The 21,681-nt window shown below is 54.7% G+C and overlaps 1 protein-coding gene across 2 annotated transcripts in view; it reads right to left on the reverse strand.

Moving 5' to 3' along the window:
* Nucleotides 1-21,681, reverse strand: part of KCNIP3 (potassium voltage-gated channel interacting protein 3) — a 90,387-nt gene that overhangs the window by 39,208 nt on the left and 29,498 nt on the right. The window contains exon 1 of one of the 2 annotated variants that reach the window (XM_031655490.1): nt 756-970. The exons of the other annotated variant lie outside the window; for it this stretch is intronic. Coding sequence (XP_031511350.1) covers nt 756-858 — 103 coding nt within the window. The 5' untranslated portion in view covers nt 859-970. Of the gene's footprint in view, nt 1-755; nt 971-21,681 lie in introns of those variants that run through there. 2 annotated transcript variants of the gene reach the window in all.

Genomic DNA, 21,681 nt, shown 5'->3' on the forward strand with positions numbered 1-21,681 from the left:
TGGGGCAGGCAGGATGCCCATGTCCTCGGAGAGGGCAGCAGGGACGAGAACAGGACGAGCTAGCCCCTTCCCCACGGTCCAGAGGTGCGGGGCCTCTTTGAACAGGGGGCAACCTACATCCCAGGCTTCAGGGCCCCCTTCAGAACCAGATGTGCCATGGAAGGGCCCCAGGGGGCCGTCAGTGTCTGATCCAAGTGTGGGTCTGTCTCCTCAGTTAATATTTTATTGGGACAGAAATGTGGCGCCTGCAGATTTGGTTACTGATCCCATGGGCTTGAACCTTGCTGGGGGGGGGGGGGGGGGGGGGGATCCCGGGGGGGGGGCGAAAGGGGAAGCCCCATCACACGGCAGAGGCCTCAAATCTCTCCCCACCGCCCAGTGCCCTGGGCTGAGGGTCCTTCCTGTCATCTGCACCCTGCGCCACCTCCCACTACAGGGCGGCCCAAGCCGGTGTCCTCACCAGGGGCGCTCGGACTGCAGGCCTAGGACGGCAGGGGCTGTCCGCTAAAGGTGTCACCAGGCGCCTCGCTCACACCCAGCCCAAGGGCTGCGGCTTCGTCCCCTCTGGGGCTCCAGGGAGCCCGGGCCCTCTGCGTCTCCTTATTCCCAGGCCCAACCCTCCGGAGCCGGGAGGGGGCGGCGGCCCAGGCCGCTCCTCGCCAGACCAGTGCACCCCGGCGTGCGGGTGCCGGTCCCTCCCTCCAGACCACGGGTCTCCCGCGGAGGCGGCGGAGGGGCGGGTGGCCACGCGTTACCTTCCATGGATATGGGCTCCAGAATGCCGAACTGCTTGAGGACGGCGATGAACAGCAGCACCACCACGGCCATGGCGCACAGCTCCATGCCCTGGATGCCCATGGCGAGCCGGGCTGCCTGGGGCCCTGGGGCCCGGGGGCACCCCTCGCCCACACACCGCCTCGGAGGCGCCGGGGCCCGTGCAGCCCGCACGGCCTCTCGGGGGCGGCGACGGCTCACATGCCCCCGGCAGGCGGGGCTGCGGGGTTGGCTGGGCCGGGGCCCCGCGGAGGGCGGCGGCGGCGAGCGGGGCAGGCCGGAGGCTGGACGCGGCGGCCGAGCCCGAGCGCAACTTTCCGAGTCAGCCGGCAAACTTCGAGGCGCGGCGGCGGCGGCGCGAAACGCAGCGCGGACGGCCAGCGTGGGCCAGCGGCGCCTCCATGCCCCGCGCGGGCGCCGCGCCTCTGTCGCCCCCCTCCAGCCCCGCGGGCGCGGGGGCGCGGGGGTCCCGGGCGCTCCTGGCCGCCCCAGCCTCCATCGCCGCTCCCCGCGCGCTCATTGGCCTAGGGGCGGCGGCCACTCCGGGAGGCGTCCCTGCGGCCCCCCCGCGCCAGCCCGAGAAGGGCGGAGGGAGCCGGCCCCGCCCCGCCCGGCACGGGCCAGCCCGGGACGGAGTCTGGCGCGTCGCCACCGCTGCTCCGCCAGCGCCCGGAGGCCGCGCGGTCGGCGGTTTCTCCCACGCGCAGGATGGGGCCGAGGGGCTGGGGAGGGGCTGGGAGCCCGGGAGGAGGGGGCGGCGGCTGCGCTCTCCCGGGGAGGCGCTGAGCCCGGCCCGCCCCGCCCCGCTGGCCCGCGCGGAGCCGGCGGCGGGGGATCCGGGAAGCCCTCACTGCCCGGCGCATTTCCCGCAACCCGGGTCCTCCGCCGGAGAGTAAACTGGGCCCGGGCAGACCCCTTTGAAAATGCAGAAGTTGGTCTCCAAAGTTCTCCCGTTCCGGAAACCCGCGCGCGCTCGGGCCTTTGGGGGAAGCGTGGGCTTGGCCCTGGCGGCCGCGGAGCGAAGCTCGGGCGCTGACTTTGCTGCGTGACCTTGGTCGAGTCACCGACTCGCAGCCGCCGCCGCCGCCGCCGCCTCCTGCTCCGTGAGGGGGAGACGCGCGCCTCCGGGCGGGCGGGCGGGCGGCGGGGAAGAGCTAAGCGGATGCGGAGCGCCACGCGCGGGCAGGGCAAGGGCATGCTTATTCGTTTGTGGGCGGCTTTCTTCCTGTCGGGGGCCGTTAGAGGAGGGGAAGCCGCGAAAAGGAAGGAGAAAATAGGGGAGGACGAGGCGTGGCCGGACGGAGCCCGGGGTCCTCGGAGCCGCGAGTCCGGAGACCCGAATCGGGAGCCTGGCCCTCGGCTGCCCCCCAGCGGGCGCGGCGCACCGCGGGCTTCCCCGCCGGACGGACTGCGCCGGGCAGCGTGGCCACGGCCCGCACCTCATCCTTCCCGCTGCGTTAGCCACGGGAGAAATCCAGCGGGGCCCCACGCCTGTGAGCGCCAGTCCTGTTTGGACTCACGGCCTGAGCAGTTGCAGCTTACTTCTAAGGAGCCTCTGCCACTCGCTCGGCCATTCATTCAGCTGATGCTCGGCCCCAGGCACAGAGCTTGCTGCCTGGGTGGGGTGGGAGCGGCGGCGTGTGGCTGCCAGGGCCCCCTGGAGAGCGCCTATGTGGGCCAAGCCTTTGGGCTTACGTGTGATTCTTAAAGGACTCCCCCGTGGGCATTCCTCTTCCTCCATTTTACAGGGGAGGAAACCTAGGCTAGGGGGCTAATTATGGGAGGGGCACAGGGACAGCCAGGCCTGCTGGAGTCCGGAGCGGGGACTTTCCCGTGACACCAGCCTGTTTCTGGTGGGAACTGAGTGGGAGAGGGCTGCGCAGTGCAGCCTCACTGTATTGCCTGCCTAGTTAAATGTCTGAGCCGTTGGCAATAGTTTTAAGGAACTGTAAATGCATAGCTTTTAATTCCAGTTGATTGGGATGTGATGATTCTCCACTGACCAAAGGCAGAAGTTCTAAGCAGAGAGGCTAACAATCCCCAGAGAAAACAGCTCTGTTGGAGCAGAGCTGTTAAAGAGCCTCCTGCAATGTAATTTACACATGTAAGTGCTGAGCAAGATCCAGCCTGTGCCCAGGTAGTGCCGGCTCAGCCCCCATCAGTGACCTGTGAAAGCCTAGTGGTACATAACCCCTCTAAGCCTCAGTTTCCTCATCCATAAAATGGGAACAATAATCCAGCCTCTCCGGGAGCTTGAAAGGATAGGATGAGATGCAGGCTGGCACGTGGCAGGGGCTCCAATGCTTGAGATCGAGAACTGAGCCTGCAAAGGAGGCCATCTTGGGAGTCCTGAGGCTGGCATCCACCCTTCTTCTCTGCCTCTGTTTCCCTGGGTGCTCCTGAGCATCTTCCCAGTTCCCAGTGAGAGCTTCGATGACTGCCCATAAACCCTGAGCTATAAACAAGACATCGATCCTCTGGCTGTGCCGTGTTAAATATTAACAACGCCTAAGTGGATACCAGGCCTGAGAGCAGAGTGTCCACGCGGCATTAGCCGCCTGGGCTACGGGCCTAATGGATGGGGAGCTGACTCCCAGGCTCACTCACCAGCTTAGGGCCTGTCAGCTCTGGGACCACTGTGGGCCCACTGAGGCTGGGCTGAGGGTCTTATCACAGTCCCCTTGCCTGGGACTTGGAGAAGGAAGCCAGCAGGTGAGCCCTGAGGCCCCATGTACCCCCCACCCACCCATGAAGTGCCTTCCCAGGTGACTGTCTGCCCTGGCGTGCATTTCTTCCATCCCCAGCACACCCCAAGTGCCTCCATGTGGCAGTATGCTGTATGTGGGTGGCACTCATTGCTTTGGGGGAAGCACAGGCTGGAGGTGAGGCACATGTGAAAAAACCTCTGCAGGGCGGGAGTTAGGGAAGGGCTGCTGCAGAGGCGGGGACAAGTTGAGGGGCAATGTGGGGGGAGCAGTTCACTGGTCTTTGGGGTGACTGGAGAAGGCTGAAGTCCTCAGGATGACTAGGAGACAGGGATGCCTTGCGTCTTGCTCTAGTTTAGGAAGTTTTCAGAGGAAATTGCTTTGGGGTGGGGGTGGGGGGTCACTCCGAACCTGGACATGCACCCCACAGCTGAGGTGAGGACCATTGCTGGAATATTGAAGCTGCCACTCCAGTTCTGTCTCCGAGAAGCCAACCCAGATTCTAGCAGCCCTGCCTTGACTGGCTTTGCCTATGAACTAGCGCACACCTGCCTGGGCCACACTCTTCCTCCCTGCGTTTTGGCTCTCTGCCCTGGCATCTTCCATGCTGTTACCACAGCTGCACTGGCGGTTCCCAGGGCCTGGGACTCTGTCAGTTTGACCGACATTCCCTGGATGTCCCATGCTAAGTGTTCCTGACCACCTAGCTGCCCGGGGATTTCAGGAAATCTCCGGACTCATAAGGGTGGTCTGGGCTGGATGCATGCTGTTTGAGGAACCCATTCCGTGAAAACAGCTCAGCACACTGGTCCAGTCCCAACCCTCCTGGAGCGGGGCTGGGGGAGGCCTCCCTTATTCTAGTTTAGTTCTAGTGCTTTCTACTGGGCAAAGCAGCCATTATTCAATTTATTTATTCTTCCCATATTTCATGGAAACCAGACAAGAATGCCCAGGAGTGGAATTTCACACCCGCAAGGGTCCTCAAACTCAGCACCTCAAAAGCTGACCTCTTCATCCTTCCCACCCTGCCACTCCCCAAGTCTCCCCATCTCAGTTGTTCAGCCAGAACCCTGGCTCTTACCTTGGAATATCTGCCTGTCCCCACCGCTGTCCACCCTGTCACCACACTCTTGCCCTGTGCCTCCTTGTCCATCTCTGCCCCTTTGCCACCAGCCCAGCCACAGCACCATTCTCCCTCCTGGACTCCGGACATGGGTCCCCGGTGCCTCTCCGCACCTCCACTGAGGTTCTCCTACCTCTTCTCAGTTCAACATGATCATCTCAAGACAAAAATCAGACCCTGCCCCTTCCCGATGGGAAACCCCCAGGGGCCCCCTGATTCAGCACTGGCCATGTTTGCCTGTGTGGCTGGTGATCACACCCCAATTTCCTTTCCCAGCCTCAGTGCGGTGACTTTGGAGGTTTGCTCAATCAGTGTCAATTTCTCTTTTCCACTCCATACCGCCCCTCTGCTGCCACAGTGATTGGCTCAGGGATGGCCACCAGATGGGAGCCAGGACAGTGAGAGCCCTCCATGAGACTGGCCTGGGGAAAAGCAGGAGATTATAGTAGCTAAGTGGCCAGCCTGCCACCATGTGGGAACAGCGGGCCTGAGAACAGTCACCTCTGGAGAAAACACAGGAAAAAATGAAGAGAAAGAAACCAAGTCCAGTTGGCAATGCCGTGTGCCCCGTGACACATCTAAGCCTGTATCTTTCAGACATAAGAACCAATCAATCTGCCAATTGTGGCTTAAGCCAGTGTGAGTTGGATTGCTGTCCCCTGCAGCCAACAGGGTCCTAACTAATGCATTCTCCACTCCTCACGCAACAAAGACCACAGTCCTAGGAAGGCCCCAGTCCCAGCAGCTGAAGCACTTACTATGTACCAGGTGTTTCAACATGACTCATCTCTTCATTCCTCACAGTTCTGATAAGGTAGGAACTGGAAAGGAGGAAGAAGTTGAAGCACAGAGTGGTTAATGCTTTGTTTAAGGACAAACAGCTGATAAACCAGGGTGAGCATTTGAACCCAAGCAGTCCAGCTGCAAAGCCTGTGACTTCAATTCAACCTTGCCCCCATGGCCGGGCCCCTCCTCTCTCTTGCTTGTGTGGCTCTGGTCGCACTCGCAGCTACCCGAAGGAGCCCAGCACTCTCTCATCTCGGCGTCTTCGCACGTGCTTTTCCCTAAACTGTGAACTCTTTTCCTCCTCCCTGTCTTTGCCCAGTTTATGCCTCGTCATCCTTGGGGTCTGTACTCCAGTGTCACTTCCGCAGACTTACCTTCCTAGATCTCCTGCCTGTCATCCGTCTCCACCCCACCTCCGTACTTTTCCCTCCTTGCAGCTACTGCAGTGGGAATGTAGATATTTGCTTACGTGTTTATTTGTTTCTGCTCTCCCACTAGACTGCAAGCTTCCCGAAGGGACGGCGACTGCCTGTCTTGTATAAATATTTATTATAATTGACAGGGCTCCCACGACACCTGTTCCCAATTGTTTCAGCAGAGGATGCCCTGGTGTCACTAGCAAGAGGACAGGCCTGGGAGTCCAGGAGATCCAGGGCTGAGTTCCTGGTCCCAACCCTAGCCTGTTCATGGACGTGGCCACAGCACATTGCCTCTTTGAGCCTCCCTTTCCTCCTTGTAAAATGGAGTCACTTGGTGATGTTTACCTGCCTGTTGCACAGTGGACTATGGATGTGAAAGCGTCTGAAGACGCGCAAGAGGGACCTCGTTTCTGGAGAGAGCCTGTTTCCTCAGAGCCAGAACAACCTACGAAATGACACCAAGGGAGCCCAGCTCTCTTGACCTTAGAGTATTGCCCAAGCCCTCTGTATTAGTCCATTCTCACATTGCTATAAAGAAATCCCTGAGACGGGGTAATTTATAAAGAAAAGAGGTGTATTCGTCTCATGGTTCCACAGGCTGACCAGGAAGCGTGGTGCTGGTATCCTCAATCATGGTGGAGGGTGAAGGGGGAGCAGGCCTGTCTCACATGGCAGGAGCAGGAGCAGGAGAGAGAGTGAGGGGGGAGGTGCCACACGCTTATAAACACCCAGGTCTCGCAAGAACTCACTCAGCTCCAAGTGAATGGCACTAACTCATCAATGAGAAACAACGCCATGATCCAGTCACCTCCCGCGGGGCCCCACCTCCAACATTCGGGGTTACCATTCGACTTGAGATTTGGGTGGAGACACAGACCCAAACCATATCACCCTTGAATCAGACCCCCAGGGGCCGCACGGATCCCTTCCCCACAGCCTCTGCTCTGGCCCAACTTCACATGAAATCTGGGCGGCTTAAGGCTACAAGTAACAGAAAACCCCATTCCTTGGCTTAAATCGTAAGGAAATGTCCAGTGTCACACGTGGGAAGTCCAGCCAGAGGGTGGCTTCTGAGGCAGCCAGCTTAGATGCAGTGGTACCAGCAAGAACCTGGGCTCTTGTATCTAACTGCTCTACCAACTTTAGAGCATCTGCCTTAACCACAGCCCGTTCCCATCACGGTCACAAGACAGGTGCCTAATTCCAGATATCACATTCTGACATGATACTGTCCAAGGGGAGAAGAAACCACCTCTTCCAGAATCTCTTACTGTGAGAAAGACTTTCCCGTTAAACTTCGCATGAAAAATCCCCTCATGTGTCATTGGCTACGGTTGCGGCACATGCCATGCCGAAACCAATTGCTGGCAACGGAAAAGAGGCCACACTGTGGCAGAGACTGCCAGTTTGCCACCAAAACCCGTTCTCCTCTCTTCTGCAGTAACAAAGTCTTAGCTACACGTGCAACCGTCTGGCAGGGACTGCATTTCCCAGGCCTCCTTGTAATTAGTGTGGATGTGTGTTGTTGCCAAAGGAGGCTATGAGTGCGGCTTTGGGGATGGAGGTTTTGTTGTTGTTGTTTTGTGGTTGTTGTTGTTTTTGTTTTTGAGATGGAGTTTCACTCTTTTTGCCCAAGCTGGAGCACAGTGGCACCATCTCAGCTTACTGCAATCTCCGCCTCCTGGTTCAAGTGATTCTCCTGCCTCACCTCCTGAGTAGCTGGGAGTATAGGCGTGCACCACCACGCCTGGCTAATTTTGTACTTTTGGTAGAGACGAGGTTTCACCATGTTGGCCGGGCTGGTCTCAAACTCCTGACCTCAGGCGATCCACCTGCCTTGGCATCCCAAAGTGCTGGGATTAGAGGCATGAGCCACCGTGCCTGGCCTGGGACGGAGGTCTTAAGACAGTAAGTGACTCTCCTACTTGTTCTCGCTTCTCTTTTCCCACTGGCCGGAACTCACACCTGTTGGTGACCAGCCTCAGCCATGCAGATCTTAGGGGTTGGGGGAGAAAACAGCCACAGTGTGGAAAGGGCCTGGGTGCCTGAATGGCTGCATGGAACAGACCCTCCCACCAATCTAGAACTCTCGTCTAGGGAGAAAGGGAGAACGAAATACACTTTTTTATGCCTTGAGGAAAGAGATGAGATCAAGTAAGAGCTATCAATTTGGAAATAGAGGTGGAAAGAGAGATGGAGATACCAGGTATTGAAGGTTTATTCACAGTATTGGAAAAGCCAGTTGCTTTTGGACCAAACAGAAGAGATAAGACTGATGCCACTGGGTTTTGGGGGTCTCATTATTACAGCACCTGGTTTGACCTAATTCTTATTATTATTTTCAAACTTTTTTTTTTTTTTGACAGGGTCTTACTCTGCCACCCACGCTGGAGTGCACTGGTACAATCTCAGCTCACTTTGACCTCCACCTCCTGGGTTCCAGTGATTCTCCTACTTCAGCCACCCAAGTAGCTGGGATTACAGGCATGCACCACCATGCCCGGCTAATGTGTGTGTGTGTTTTATTGGTAGAGACAGGCTTTCACCATGTTTGGCCAGGCTGGTCTCGATCTCTGATCTCAAGTGATCTGCCCACCTCGGCCTCCCAGAGTGCTGAGATTACAGGTGTGAGCCACCGCACCTGTCCTGACCTAATTACCACAAGCATGATGATCAGATCAGCCAGGCCTGGCTCCCCTTGTGGCTGAAGGAGGAGGGAGGACACCTGAAACTGGGGCCAAAAGCAGAGCTTTTAGAAGAGGAAGCAGGAGAGGGATAGATGAGGGCAGACAATCGGCAGTGTCTGCACGAACACCCAGCTCCTTGTGGTATTTAGGCACAGGGCCCAGAGCCTCATCCTCCGCCCGCTGAGTCAAGATAGCAAGTAAAGGGCATCACCTCCCTCCAAGGCAGGGCTTTACGGCAGCTGCAGGCTGCGTCCCGTCAGCCTGTACTGATGGGCCTCTCTCTGGGTGAGGCTTAGCCAAGTCAATGCTGCAAGCACCTATGAAGCCTTGTCTCTGGGGGTGGCCTTCAAGGAGTCATTAGGAAATTTGCTGAACAAGTACCCGTCCGGTGCTTTACACGCATGCCCTGATTTCGTCCTCACATCAACCTCGCGGATAAAGGAAGTGACGCCATTTACCCCTGTGGCAGAGACTTCCGGTTGCCGATTTCGTGTCACCTCTCCCCTTCTTCCCCTCGAGTAGACTCCTTATCTTGTCAGAATTGTTTCTCTGCCTTTTGGCTGAGATCAAGTCTAATTTCATTGGGGGCAACAGTGTTCTTTGCCACAGAATTACATTTCCCGCGGTCTTTGTGGCTAGATGACCGTGTGATATAGTTTGGGCCAATGGGACATAAATAGAAACCACTGGGTAGGGCTTTTAGGAAACCATCTTTATGGAAATGGGAAGGACTCAGCCAGCATCCTCTTGTTGCCATTTCTCCCTCATTTCTGGGATGGGCTTATGATGACTGTCCCTGGAACCATGAAAGAAGGACACAGGTTCCTGGGCTCTGATGGCTAGAGCTGCCAAGCTAAACCTCTGGATTTCTCATTGCTTGAGAAAGCTAAACTCGTCTCATTTAAGTCGCCATAATTAGGTGTTCTGTTTCACGAAGCTAACGTCAACCTCAAATGGATTCTAAGGTGAAGAAACTGAGCCCACAGCTGGTGAGAGGCAGAGCTGGGGTTTGAACTTAGCCTGAAGGCAGTGCCACAGTGACATGCTGCCCCACGGCCCCTACCTCCCCACCCACCTCCTGCCCTGGCCTTGCCGATGCCTCAGGGCCTCTGCCTTGCCTGGTGTCTGCCTGCTCCTCGTGGGCCATCAGTCTTGGGCCCGTGTCTCCTTCCACAGGCCTAATCACTGACTGAGAAGCACTCACTGTTTGTTCTCCTGCTTCCCCCACCACCTCCAGTTCCCCACACTGTAGCCCCATGGTTGGGCCTGGACTTTCTTGGCCCCAGTCCTCATCAGCACCCCCAGCCTAGCTGCCCACCTTTCTACTCTGGCCCTGCTTCTCAGAGAAGCCTAGAAGCAGAAAAGCCCATCATGAGGACAGCGGAGAGCTTGGGTGAAAGATGAGGGTGGCCTGGACTGAGGTGGTGGCAGAAGGACTGGAGAGGTGGGGACGTCATCAAGGGGAAGTAATAAAGCCAACAGACTTTGGGCAAGTAACTTAGTCTCAACATCACTCGATTTCTGCAACTACAAAACGGGAATGATGGTAGTGCATATGTCTCAGAGTGAGCGGGAAGGTGGCATCAATTAGATGTATAAAGCACTTCAGAATAAACCTTGGTCCATTTGAGGTACTCAATAAGGGCTGTAGCCTCAACTGTTATGACAGAGAAAAGATTCATTTTATATCCCAAAGACACGCTCAGAGACCAAGCAGGAACATAGATGAGTTTGAATAAATTTGTATTTTTAACAATGCAGACATCATTCCCTTCCCTGCCCCTCGAATCCAGGAAAGGAAGGTTCCAACCATGATACAGTAGGTGGCATCAGACTAATCTGACCACTGAAAACAGCTCTAGGATCTGGACAGAGTAAGTAAAGCAACTCCGTGAGGGCACTGGACAGCAACTAACAGAGGGCAATGATCCTTGAGAATAGAGAATCACACTGAATGGACGCCGCAGTTCACTTCATCTTTATCCTCAAGTATATTTTCCAAAATGCTGGGCGTACAGGATCACCTAGCACTGATGGTCACACTGGATAAAGGAAATAGAGCTCAGAGTTCAAGGCTGCTAAGGCAGCTATGATTTGAGGTGATGGGGGTCTGGAAAGGAGGGAGCCACAGAGAAGAAGTAGCCCCCAAAATCTGCATGAAAAGATCCTTCGGGGCCTTGGCTAATTGCTAGGCTCTGCATTAGCAGGAGAGACTCTGCAGTGCTTGCGGAGAACAGCTGCCACGATGTTGAGAGCAGAGCAAAGATCCCAGGGGTCAGACAGCACTGAGGAAATACGGAGGTTCAGGCCCAGCCAAAACACTGGCGAACACTGGTGAACACCCTGGGCTTTCTGTTGAGACCTCAGAAAAGCCATTTGTTAGAATTAAGATCATGCCTTAAGAGAAGAGCTGTACTCTATGAACAAGGAAAAAAGCTGAAACAGACCTGTCCTAACAAAGGCTAAAAACAAACTTTGACAGGAATGGTGTGATTTGTCAGGAGTTTAAGTGCCTGCCAAAACAGAACTCAATGCTCTTTACAGGGAGGTAAGTAAATCCAGGGCCTGTATAACGTATCACTCACAATTTCCAACATGCAATAGAAAATTGTTAGACATGAGAAGAGAATTGTTAGACATCAGAATTGTTAGACATGAGAAGAGAGAGTGGCTGATTATGAAGTCAATAGAAATAAAATCCAGAGATGACTCAGATGTTTAAGTTAGCAGATAAGGACATAATTCAAAATAACTATGATAAATATGTTTTTTAAAAAATAGAAAAAAGAAATGGGCAAAATAAATGAAAAGATACAGTTTAAATTTTAACAGAGAATTTGGATCTTGTATCATTGAAGCCTTGATCAGAGACGTGGAACCACTATGAGTGATATGGAATCTGGGCTTTGTTATAAGAATGAGACCTTGTATAGTTGTGGAAGCTGGGGAAGAAGTCTTATTGAGGGCTGTTGCCTCTGCATATGCCTGAAGTTGCTGTAGGTCAGCAGGACCAGAAAATGGGAGGAGAGACTGGACATGAAGTAAGAGAAAATGAGAACAAACTGGAACTCGAAAGGACAAACTAGAATCCACATCTGTCTCTCACTACCCCCAAACCTGACAACACGGGTGACCTGCAAAAGAAGTTCACACTGTCTGTCACAGAGCTACGGTGTTCAACAAAAAATTACAAGACGTGGCAAGAGACAAGGAAGTGCAAATACAAGAGATGATAGTGAAGGAGGAACAGAGGAACAAAAAGGCATGTGACAGATAGAAAACAAGTAGCAAAATGGCAGCATAAATCCAATCATATCCATAATTACCTTAAATGTGAGTGGACTAAAAGTGAATGGAAGAAAAAAACAGGAAAGAATTTAAGGAGGATATGTGGGTCAAAGTTAAAAAAGTCTAACAAATGTATAACTAGACTCTCAGAAGAAAGGGAGAGAGAGAAAAGCACGGAATTAGAATTAGAAGAAATATTTAGAACTTGAATAAATTATGATAATAGTTACAAAAATAATTTAAAGAAATAACAATAGAATTTGAAGAAATTTTCCAAAACTGATGAAAGACATCAAATTACAGGTTTGATAAGCTCAATGAACCCCAGGCAGGATAAATACAAAGAAAACCACAGGTAGGTACATGTGCTATGGTGTGGAGCTCTGACATGTGCATAGTCAAACTGCTGAAAATTACAAGTCAAGAGAAAACCTTAAAAGCATCCAGAAGAAAAACACACACATTATATTCAGAGAAATAACGATACAGAAAAGTTGATAGACTTCACAACAAAAACCACAGAAGCCAGAATACAACGGAATAGCATTTTTCAAAGTGCTCAAAGAATGGTAACTGGCCATCCTAGAATTCTATACCCAGCAAAAATGTCTTTTAAAAAATGAAGGGTAAATTAAGGTATTCTGAGTTAAGTAAAAATTATGAGACTATATCATTAGTAGATACGTTCCACAAGGAGTACTGAACAGGTGACGCAGCAATGAACTGAACATGCTAACATAACAAAAAGAATTTTTATGCTTTTTATAAGATCACAATTAAAAATATTGCTCATCATAAAAAGATCTATGTGGTAAATTCCTGCCTGAGTTAAATCGTTTAAAAACTCTATTGTTAGAGGTGAATTTGTATGTTTCCCTTTCTCTAAGAACTGAAAACTGTAGTGTTTCCCGTGTGGAAACCACATTCTGGTAACAGATCTTTTCCTGTCACAGGAGCTGTGATCTCTTAGCATCTTAGGCCAGAATCAGGACCGGTGATCTGAAAGGAAAGGAATTCCATGTTCCTTAATTAAGTAGTTCTGGTTCCCAGGGTTCTCATGGTCAGGTAAGACTTGGAAGGCAGGAGAAGACCAAGCTACTTGGCCAAGTGGGGACTTGACACATTGCCAGGTGTTACTGTGGTAGCCGGCCCCTCACTGCATAACTCCGGGAATGTTCTCCTTTGAGCGCTCAGTGACCTGTTTGACTCCCTCTTGGTCGGGGGAACGAATCTCTCTGATTGCCCCCATCCCCATACAAGGCGTATCCAAATCCTCATCTGTTCTGCCAGAGATCTGCAAGTATCTGGTAACATTGAACAGGCAATGGAAGGGGGAAGTTTGAGGCCAGCTTGTCCTGTGAACCCCTCACCCTGCTTCCCGGTCCGCAGTGATGAGAGGTTCCCATTTCCTCTCTCATGCGGAGGACTTCTCATCCCGTCTTGTGTCTTTTCATGCCCCTACCCAGATGCAGTCCAGGGGAGCTGACCGGCCCCAGCATGACAGGACTGGGTAAGGCCATCTGTAGCTCTTCTCCTCATACTCCTAGAGTTTGTACAAGGCCCATCATGTTGGTTTGTGAATTTCTCTGGGTAAATTTCTGGGTTTTGGCTGACCTTGGCTTACCTCTCTCTGCTGCCAAGAGGAGAGGGTAGTGATGAGTAGGGAGACCCAAGCGGCCTGGCTTCACACCTCCTCGAACCTCAGTTTCCCTCATCCCCACAGTGGGGATGCATTCCTTAACCCCTGCCCACCCCGCATATCGTCATGAGTACCAGATGCACACATGCCCGTGCGAGTGTGCTGTAAACGAGGGTCTGCAGGACATGCTAACTAGTGTGGCGCTATTCCAACCGGCCCCTCAGTCTAGGCTGGCACCCTCCGCACAGAGTGTACGCAGGAAGCACCGCCGGCCAACTCAGAGCCTGCGTTCCCCTGGCACTCGCCCCAGTCGCACGGGTCATCAATCCTCATGTTTTATGATGCTGACGCAAAGTGCTCTCAAGTCACATCCTCGCTGGTGATCTGTGAAGATCTCTGAACATAAGCATTTCTTTGTTTGAACTTGAGCCGAGGGCCCAAGGGTGTCTTGGGGAATTTCCATCTGGGACGCTTGATGCCAGGATCTCAGCTTCTGCGGTGTCTTCTGACAGCTCGGAGAAGTGTGTGTCTTGCAGATGGCCTGTGTCAGCTGAATGCAGATGAATGACTTGGGAACCAAAACCTTGGGGTCTGAGTCAGAAAGCAGCAGGGGAGCAACCAGGGTGCTGGGCAGGAGTGAGACGCCCCCTATCCAAGTCCCACCTTTGCCTCAAGGAATTTGGGAGGACTCAGCCACCCATCATGCCCTCTGGACTCAGTGAGGGAATTGGGTAACAATAACGGATAGCAGCAGTGTCATTCATTGCTGCTTACCACGTGCCAGGCACTGTCCTAGGCACTCACTGACATAGTATCATTGAATCCTCACCGTGCTCCTATGAGCTATCACAATTGCAACTAACAGAGGCTACAGGACTTGCCCATACGGTCTCTACCCTGAGCACGTGCTCTGAGGAGTCCCTGGAAACACCCAAGCATTCGAGGCTAGGTTGGTTGAGGGCAGGCCCTGGTGAGGCCACCATAGGGGAGGAGTCAGGGCCAGGGGAGTCTGTTTCCCGCAGCAGTAGTGGGAGAAAGGCTTTTGATTCTTTTCTCAATCCAGAGGGATGTAAGATTTCAGAGTTAGAAGAGGCCTAAGTTCATGCATTTACTCATTTGACAAATACTTCCCAAGTCGACTCTGTGCCTGCCAGATGTGGCATTACATGCTGCAGCTGCAGCCCTGGCCTCAAGGAGCTTACACTCTAGAGGTGTAGGCAAACAGTCAAACAGTTATAAGGACATGGCCAAGCCTGTGACCGGAGATTTATCCTCAGAGCAAGGGAGCATTCGTTTGGTTTTTGTTTTCTCTACAAGAACTACTCTGGCTGCACGTGACTACATGCGGGGTAGGGGAGCTACAGTGATTGTACCCCAACTCCCATTTCACAGGTGAGACAAGTGAGGCCTAGCCAGAGGCTGTCACAGAACTCACGCAAGACAGGGCATTTCACATTCACATAACCTTACCTTTTATTAAGCATCTTCACATTTGTCTTCTCCCTTTTTCCCTAAGTCTGGAAGACCCACAAGGATGTAATTGTGATTCCCTTTTAACAGATGAGAAAATTGAGGCCCGGAGGGACAAAAGGTTTTCCCAAACATCACAGAGACAAAAAGAGGCAGGGAAGGCTTGAGAACCCAGGTCTAAGACTCCAAAGCAAGGGCTCTTCACCACCCCCACATTGTCTTGAAAATATAAAGGGTGTATAGTAAAGGCTCTGAGAAGGTCTGTAGGGAAAGAATTTGTGTAGCCTCATCTGACTAGTACTCCCCAAATGTGTTTGCCACAAAATACCTTCTCCACATGACACATATTAATATCCCATGCCCCACACCTGAAGACAAAATGAAATAGTGCTTACATTTGTTATCTTTAATATTAAGGAACACCCCCTCCTCTCCGTCCCCTCGCCTGTTTTCTGGGACTCCTGTTAGATGAAAGAGGAGCGTGCCGAACTCTCCTCCATGACTCTTAAGTTCTTTCTGATATTTTCAAAATAAGAGATGGCGTTCTGCCGTGTTGGCCAGGCTGGTCTCGAACTCCTGACCTCAGGTCATCCACCCGCCTCCGTCTCCCAAAGTGCTGGTATTACAGGCGTGAGCCACCACGCTGGCCAGCCTGATATAAACCTTAAAACAGTTGACTCAGAATAGAATCAGATCATCAGTATGTTCTCCTGTTGGTACGCATCTGCCCCCGAGCGCCAGGGCCATTTGTGTGTCACATGCGCGTTCTCGCCTGGCTCTGTGCCGTCTGGTCCAGGGCTCAGGAGGACCGGCCTTTTGCTGTGCTCCTGGGCCCCTGGATTCCTCGGCCTGTGCCTCCTCTCTCTGTCTGAATGCTGAGATGCTGTATTAAGCCTAACTTGAGAGAACTTGCTCAGTCAAAGGGACTTGTCAGCCCTTAAACCAAACCACGGGAAGAGAACGGGGCGGGGATAACCAGAAAAGTCCGCTCAGACTGACTGCGTCCTCCACCTCTCACATGCAAACGCTGCACGTCAGCGTCCCTTCTCAAGTGGCTTCTTCCATGTGGCTTCATGGTTGGCTACAAGAGGTTGCCCAGGCCTGCATGTCACAGTCTCTGCATCCCAGTCATGGGGCCACCCACTGTCAAAAGATCTGGGAAGGGATCTCCTTGGCCCAGCCTGGGTCAGGTACCTGCCCTGGCCAGTGGGCATTCCTGTTATGACTGACCAGCTGGATCGGGTAAGAAGCTGGGAGCCCTCGTGGCTACCGATGGCAGAACAGGATGCGGGGCACTCTTTGGAGTGTGGGTAGGTGTCTTTCTGAACAGAAAAAACAACAGCAGCTTTCTGCAAATGTACAAGCCAAGCTCTAGGGATGGGCGCAGGCAGAGGGGGCAAGGAGTCCTTTAGACATCAGTGTGCACGCCGGGCTCGGTCAGTCTTTTGGCTTCAAATCCGTCTATGTGCTGATGACCCCCAAATATATCCCTCCAGTTCCAACCCTTGCAGATCCCACCTGCCTCCTTGAAGCCTCTGCTAGGATCTCTTTATATGTCTCAGACTTGAAATGCTACCACCAAGCCACCTCCTCCCCTCATGCCAGGCCAGCTTCTGTTTCTCCCACCACAGTGAATAACAGCTTGGTTCTTCCAGCAGGTCAAGTCAAAAGCCTTGGCCTGACTCCTCTCGTTCTCACGCGGCTGACACCCAGGACATCTGCAAATCCTTTGGGTCCCATCTTCAAAGTGCCTCCAAACGCACCGCTGCTCCCTCCCTCCTCCACTGCCACCCTGGACAGCCCTGCCGCCCTCGGGCTCGGCCTCCACCCCTCAACAGCAGGAGGGGCCTCTCCCGCCAGCTCGCCTCACACCTGAGCTCTGGCCCTTGCTGCCCCTCTGCCTGCCTGGGCAGCTTCCCTTTCACTCTCCCTCACCCCTCGGATCTGTATTTGAATGCCATGTGCCCTGCAGGCCCCGCCCTGGGCATTCCTCCCCTCTTCCCCATCCTAGATTATTTCTGCAGCCCTGTTCCCTTCCCATAGATCGTTTATTCATCACTCATTTCATAGCCTATAAGCTCTAGGGCGTTTTGTTCCGTCTGGTTCCCCGCCGTGTCCCCAGAGCCTGGGACCTTGCCTGCCAGATAAGGAGCCCCACGGCTTCACAACGGGGTGTTCTCAGACCAGACAGCAGAGGAGGGATCAGTGCCAGCCCGGTGACCTGGGATTGGGAGCTGCAGCCCCGGCGTCCTGGCCGAAAGGGCCCTCTGTATCGGTGGCCACTGGCTCTGGGTCAGCTGCAGTCCTAGTGACTGTGTGTCTGTCCTCTCAGGCCCTGGGTGGTGTTTGGCTGTGAGAGTTTTACACTGTGAAGCTGCCCTGGGGGGCACGGACGGGTGAGTCTACCCTAACACCGATGTGTGACCCTGTCTGGGCCTCGAGGGAGAGGGAAGTGAAGCTGGTAGTGGAGTTCTCGGTAGCCCCTGGTCACCCTGCCCCGAGGGCAGGGCTGGGACACAACGCAGTCCCCTAGACTCCACCCCATATGGGATGGCCCTCAGAGGCTGCTGGGGAGCAGCCACAGCCAGGAGACCTGGTGCCCAGGAGATGCTATAAATATTGATTTGGTTTCACCTCCACCCCCAGCCCTTGGCAGGGGAGGTCTGGGCTGAGGCCTGTCCAGGGACCCATTCAGGATCAGCCTCTCCTGTCACCTCGAGATGCCCCAGATCCCTGCCCCTCCCTGCCCAGTAGCACTTCAGGGCGCCCTGGGGAGCCGCGGCCAGACCTTTCTGCTCCTGCCTCTTCTCGCCCCAGCCCTGCAAGTCAATTACTCCCAGTTCACTTCTGCTGCGGCAGCCGGCGGTGGCTGCGGCCGGAGGTAAGGGACGTCCTGAGCCCCTCCTAAGAAGCGGTCAGAGGCAGGGCAGGGAGGCCAGGATCTGCGGCAGAAAAGGGGAGAGGGGTCCCCAGCAGGGGGACGAGCGGGGGACCAGAGCGGGGGCGAAGGCCCTGAGTTGGCATTTTCAGGTTTGCGTCTGGAGACAATTAGGAGCTGAATTATTAAAGACACGCAGGGAAGAGCTGTTTTTAAGAAAGCATGAGTAAGCAGGGGCATCGCACAGCAGCGCCCAGGATCGAAGGCGATCAATGGCTGTAATGGCTGTAAATATTTACTCGGCTTAACTGGGAACGTGCGCGCCAGCCACGAACCTGACGTAAGGGTCCATGCCCAGCAGACCCCTGTCAGGCCGGCCAGAGGGCACGGCTTCAGCCTGCTCCCGGGTCCCCCCGTTGCCGGCAGCCAGGCCAGCACTGTGTGAGACCCAGGTGAGGGAGCCCCAGCGGTGCAAGTGCCCTCAGGGCACAGGGTCTGGAGTCAGATACAGGGGGGCCCTACCAACTTGGTCACACCGGACAGGCTGCTTAACCCCCTGTAGGATGGGCTAGTGATGCCCACGTCAGGGCATGTGAGAAAGCCCAGTGCAGTGTCCAGGCTGGCCAGTGCCCAGCAAATGCCATTCCTGTTGGCCTGGGGTCTGGTGGTCCAGAGGTGAAGGGCAGGTATCAAGGGAGATGCCTGGGCCTCTGCTCTTACCCCACGCCTTTGGCTTAGTTGAAATACAGGACCTGCTTACTCCAGAAAGTGGGATGCTCTCCATAGGGGTGCTGTGGGATGAGAGGGTTGTAGGACCACTCTGAGGCTCAGCCCGTCGCTGGGAGCCACAGCACGAACTGGGCACTTACTGTGCACAGAGCGCTCCTGGGCTAATCGCCGTGTTCTATTTAATCCTCAAAGTAACCCAAAGAGGCAATTTCTTCTCTCATCACAGCCCATGTTAAAGATGAGGAAGTGGAGGCCAAGAGAGGCACGGTGACTCGCCCAAGGTCGCTGCAGTCCAAGCCCTCCCACCCTTCCTAGAGACCGCTGGGCTACACTGAGACCCACCCATCCTCTGCCCCCCACTCCTCTGCAGCTCCCCTCTTCCTTCCATGGGTCACTGAGGGAGGTCCCTGGCCCCGGCCAGCGGCCCGCATTCCTGAGGGCATAGCTAAGGCCCAGCAAAGGCCAGAGCCCGGAGGCAGCTAGAGCTGAAACCTGTGTTTCTTCCTCCAAGGTGTGTGCTGGGGCACACACTCCCCCACCCCAAGAGTCTGGTATTGGGGAGCAATGCCTGCTCAGGCCAGACTCCCTGGTGGTCAGTTAGCAGATCTGACTACAGACTGAGAATGCTGCCGCAAGAATGGCACCCGAGCCCTTCCCCAGCACACAGGCACGGCAGGCATGGAGGCCCTGAAGGTGGTGAGCACGCTCACACACACAGGGGTGTGCACACACATGCATGTGGCACACACATGGGTACACGCACCTGAGCGGGCACGCAGCGGCGTCCAACCCGCCCTCCCCAGATCCACCACTTCCTTTGTGAGATCAGCGCTTAGAACCAGCTCAGCTGCCCCCTGCCCGCCCCACCGCTCTCCTCCAGGTGCTCAGACAGAGCCCACAGCCTCACTGTGTGGGCCTCCGTTTCCCACGTGGGACACTGCGGCTCAGACAGTGTGTGGAGCAGCAGCCGCACGGCTCTGGGAGTTAGACCTAAACGACCTCAGACAGCTCACATTCTTTCTCCAGTCCTCAGTTTCCTCACTGGCGCCATGAGAGCTCAGCAGGTCTGCGACGAGGGCCAGCGGGGCCGGGGACAGGGAGGGTGTGCCGTCATGTTTGGTCCATTTTCCCAGTCCCGGGGGGCAGTGCAGGCTTGCATGTGCGAGAGCCTCATGATGAAGGCCCCAGGGGGTGAGGCTGAGATAAACTGCATATGGGCCTCTGCTCTCTTTCCCTGAGAGTGTGTGGGGACCACGGAGCCCCAGGTCTGTCTGGTACAGGCTGCCAGCAGGTCTGCAAATCTCCCCAACTCAGGTCTGTCCCCGACAGCCCAACCACAGCAGATTCTCCCGCAAGTTTAGCATGAAAGTTTGGGGTGAGATGGGAAGGGGACCTGCAAGGTGGGGAGGCTTCCCTGGCTCCTTCTTCCCTCCCAGCTGGGCTGAGTCCTGCTGCGTGCAGCCTCCAGGGTGTCTCATGCTATGTGTTGGATGGATGGATGGATGAACGGATGGACGGACAAACCATTCCCTCTCTCAGCCTCAAGCTCTTCCCCTGGAAGATGGGGGCGACGGTGACGCCCCTGCAGGATTAGCATGAGGACGAGCTGAGGACACAGGTGAGCACCAGCACCTGCCCGAGACAGAGAAGGTGTCCTGCCACTCCAGCCCCCTCCTCACAGTGGACATCCCCTTGCTCTGGCCCCAGGAGGTGCTTGGAAGCTGCATTAACTGTGGCTATAAATGAAAACAGCCACTGCTTCCAGGTGCATGTGTGTGTGAGAGAGTGTGAGCGCGCATGGTGAGCGTGTGTGTGTGTGTACGTGTGTGCATGTGTGAGTGTGAGTGTATGTGAGTGTGTGCATGCGTGCGTGTGTGTGAATGTGTGTAGGTGCACATCCAGGTTCTTGAAAAGCAGGTAGGGGGTCCGCATGTGGCCTCAGAGCCATTGAGCTGGGATCGCTGAGTGCAAGGGGGGGCAATGAGGTCCTGGGGATGGGAACTGGGGGCAAGTGGTGGCACTCACTACAGACAAGGTGGGCATGGTTAGTGTAAGGCACTATCATCAGGACTTGCAGAGACCTTGGGAGTCGGCAGGTTGACCTAGGGTGCCTAGAATGGTGACCTACTCAAGGCTTGTTCCGTAGACGTGGCACAGTCTAGGTCTAGTGAACAGTCAGCCTTCAGTCCTCCAGCGAGAGAGGGACTGGTCCCGTGCAATCTGACTGGGCGGCCAGCACGCGCCGAGCACTGTGGTGATAAGAGGGGGCAAGGCTTCTGAAGAGGAGACCCGTAAACCGAGCCCTGCTGGGGAGAGCGGCCCAAGGTGCGGGTGCTGGGGGCAGCGAGGGCCCCACGCATGAATGCCCTGCGGAGGAAGGGCAGGGCGAGGGGAGTTCCAGGCAGAGGCCTACTGGGGCCGAGGGGCTCGGCCATGTGGGCAGAGCCAGGTCCCACAGGGCCCTGTAGGCCGAGGTACATTTGGAATTTATTCGAGGACCAATGGAAACCAGGGTTTTGGCAGGAGGTGGCAGACTCCAGTTTATGTTTCTGAAGCTGCCCCTGGGCTAGGTGGCCAGAGGACGCCTGCCGTCTGGGGACACCTTAGGTGGGAGGCGGGGAACAAGGAACCAAGTCAAGAACAACCCCGCCATGGGCGTTCCCACCACCATTCACAAGCACAGCCGCGGTGCAGGGTAGGGCTCCCCATCTGAGAACAGGGCCGGCAGGCCGAGCCAGGTACACAGGCCCTGTAGGCCATGTTGGGCACTAGGAATTTGGGAGCTGGCGGCCTCCCAGAGCCCAACCTGAAGCTGTTCTTGGCCCTCCCGAGTGGAGTGTGTGTATGTGTATGTGAGTGTGTGTGCAAGTGAGAGTGTGTGCTGGGGTGTGTATGTGTGCACGTGTGTGCATGTGTGTACACATGTGTATGTGTATATGAGTATGTGTATGCGAGTGTATGTGTGTATGTGTGAGTGTATGTATGCATGTATGAATGTGTATGTGTATGAGTGTGTGTGTATGAGTGTGTGTGTGTATGAGTGTGTATATGAGTGAATGTGTATATCTTTATGAGTGTGTATATGAGTGTGTGTATGTGAGTCTATGAGTGTGTGTATGTGTGTGTATGAGTGAATGTATATATGTGTATATATATAAATCTATATAAATATATATATATATA

This window comes from Papio anubis, chromosome 14 (assembly GCF_008728515.1).
Source record: "Papio anubis isolate 15944 chromosome 14, Panubis1.0, whole genome shotgun sequence".
In the NCBI taxonomy this organism is placed as follows: Eukaryota; Metazoa; Chordata; class Mammalia; order Primates; family Cercopithecidae; genus Papio; species Papio anubis.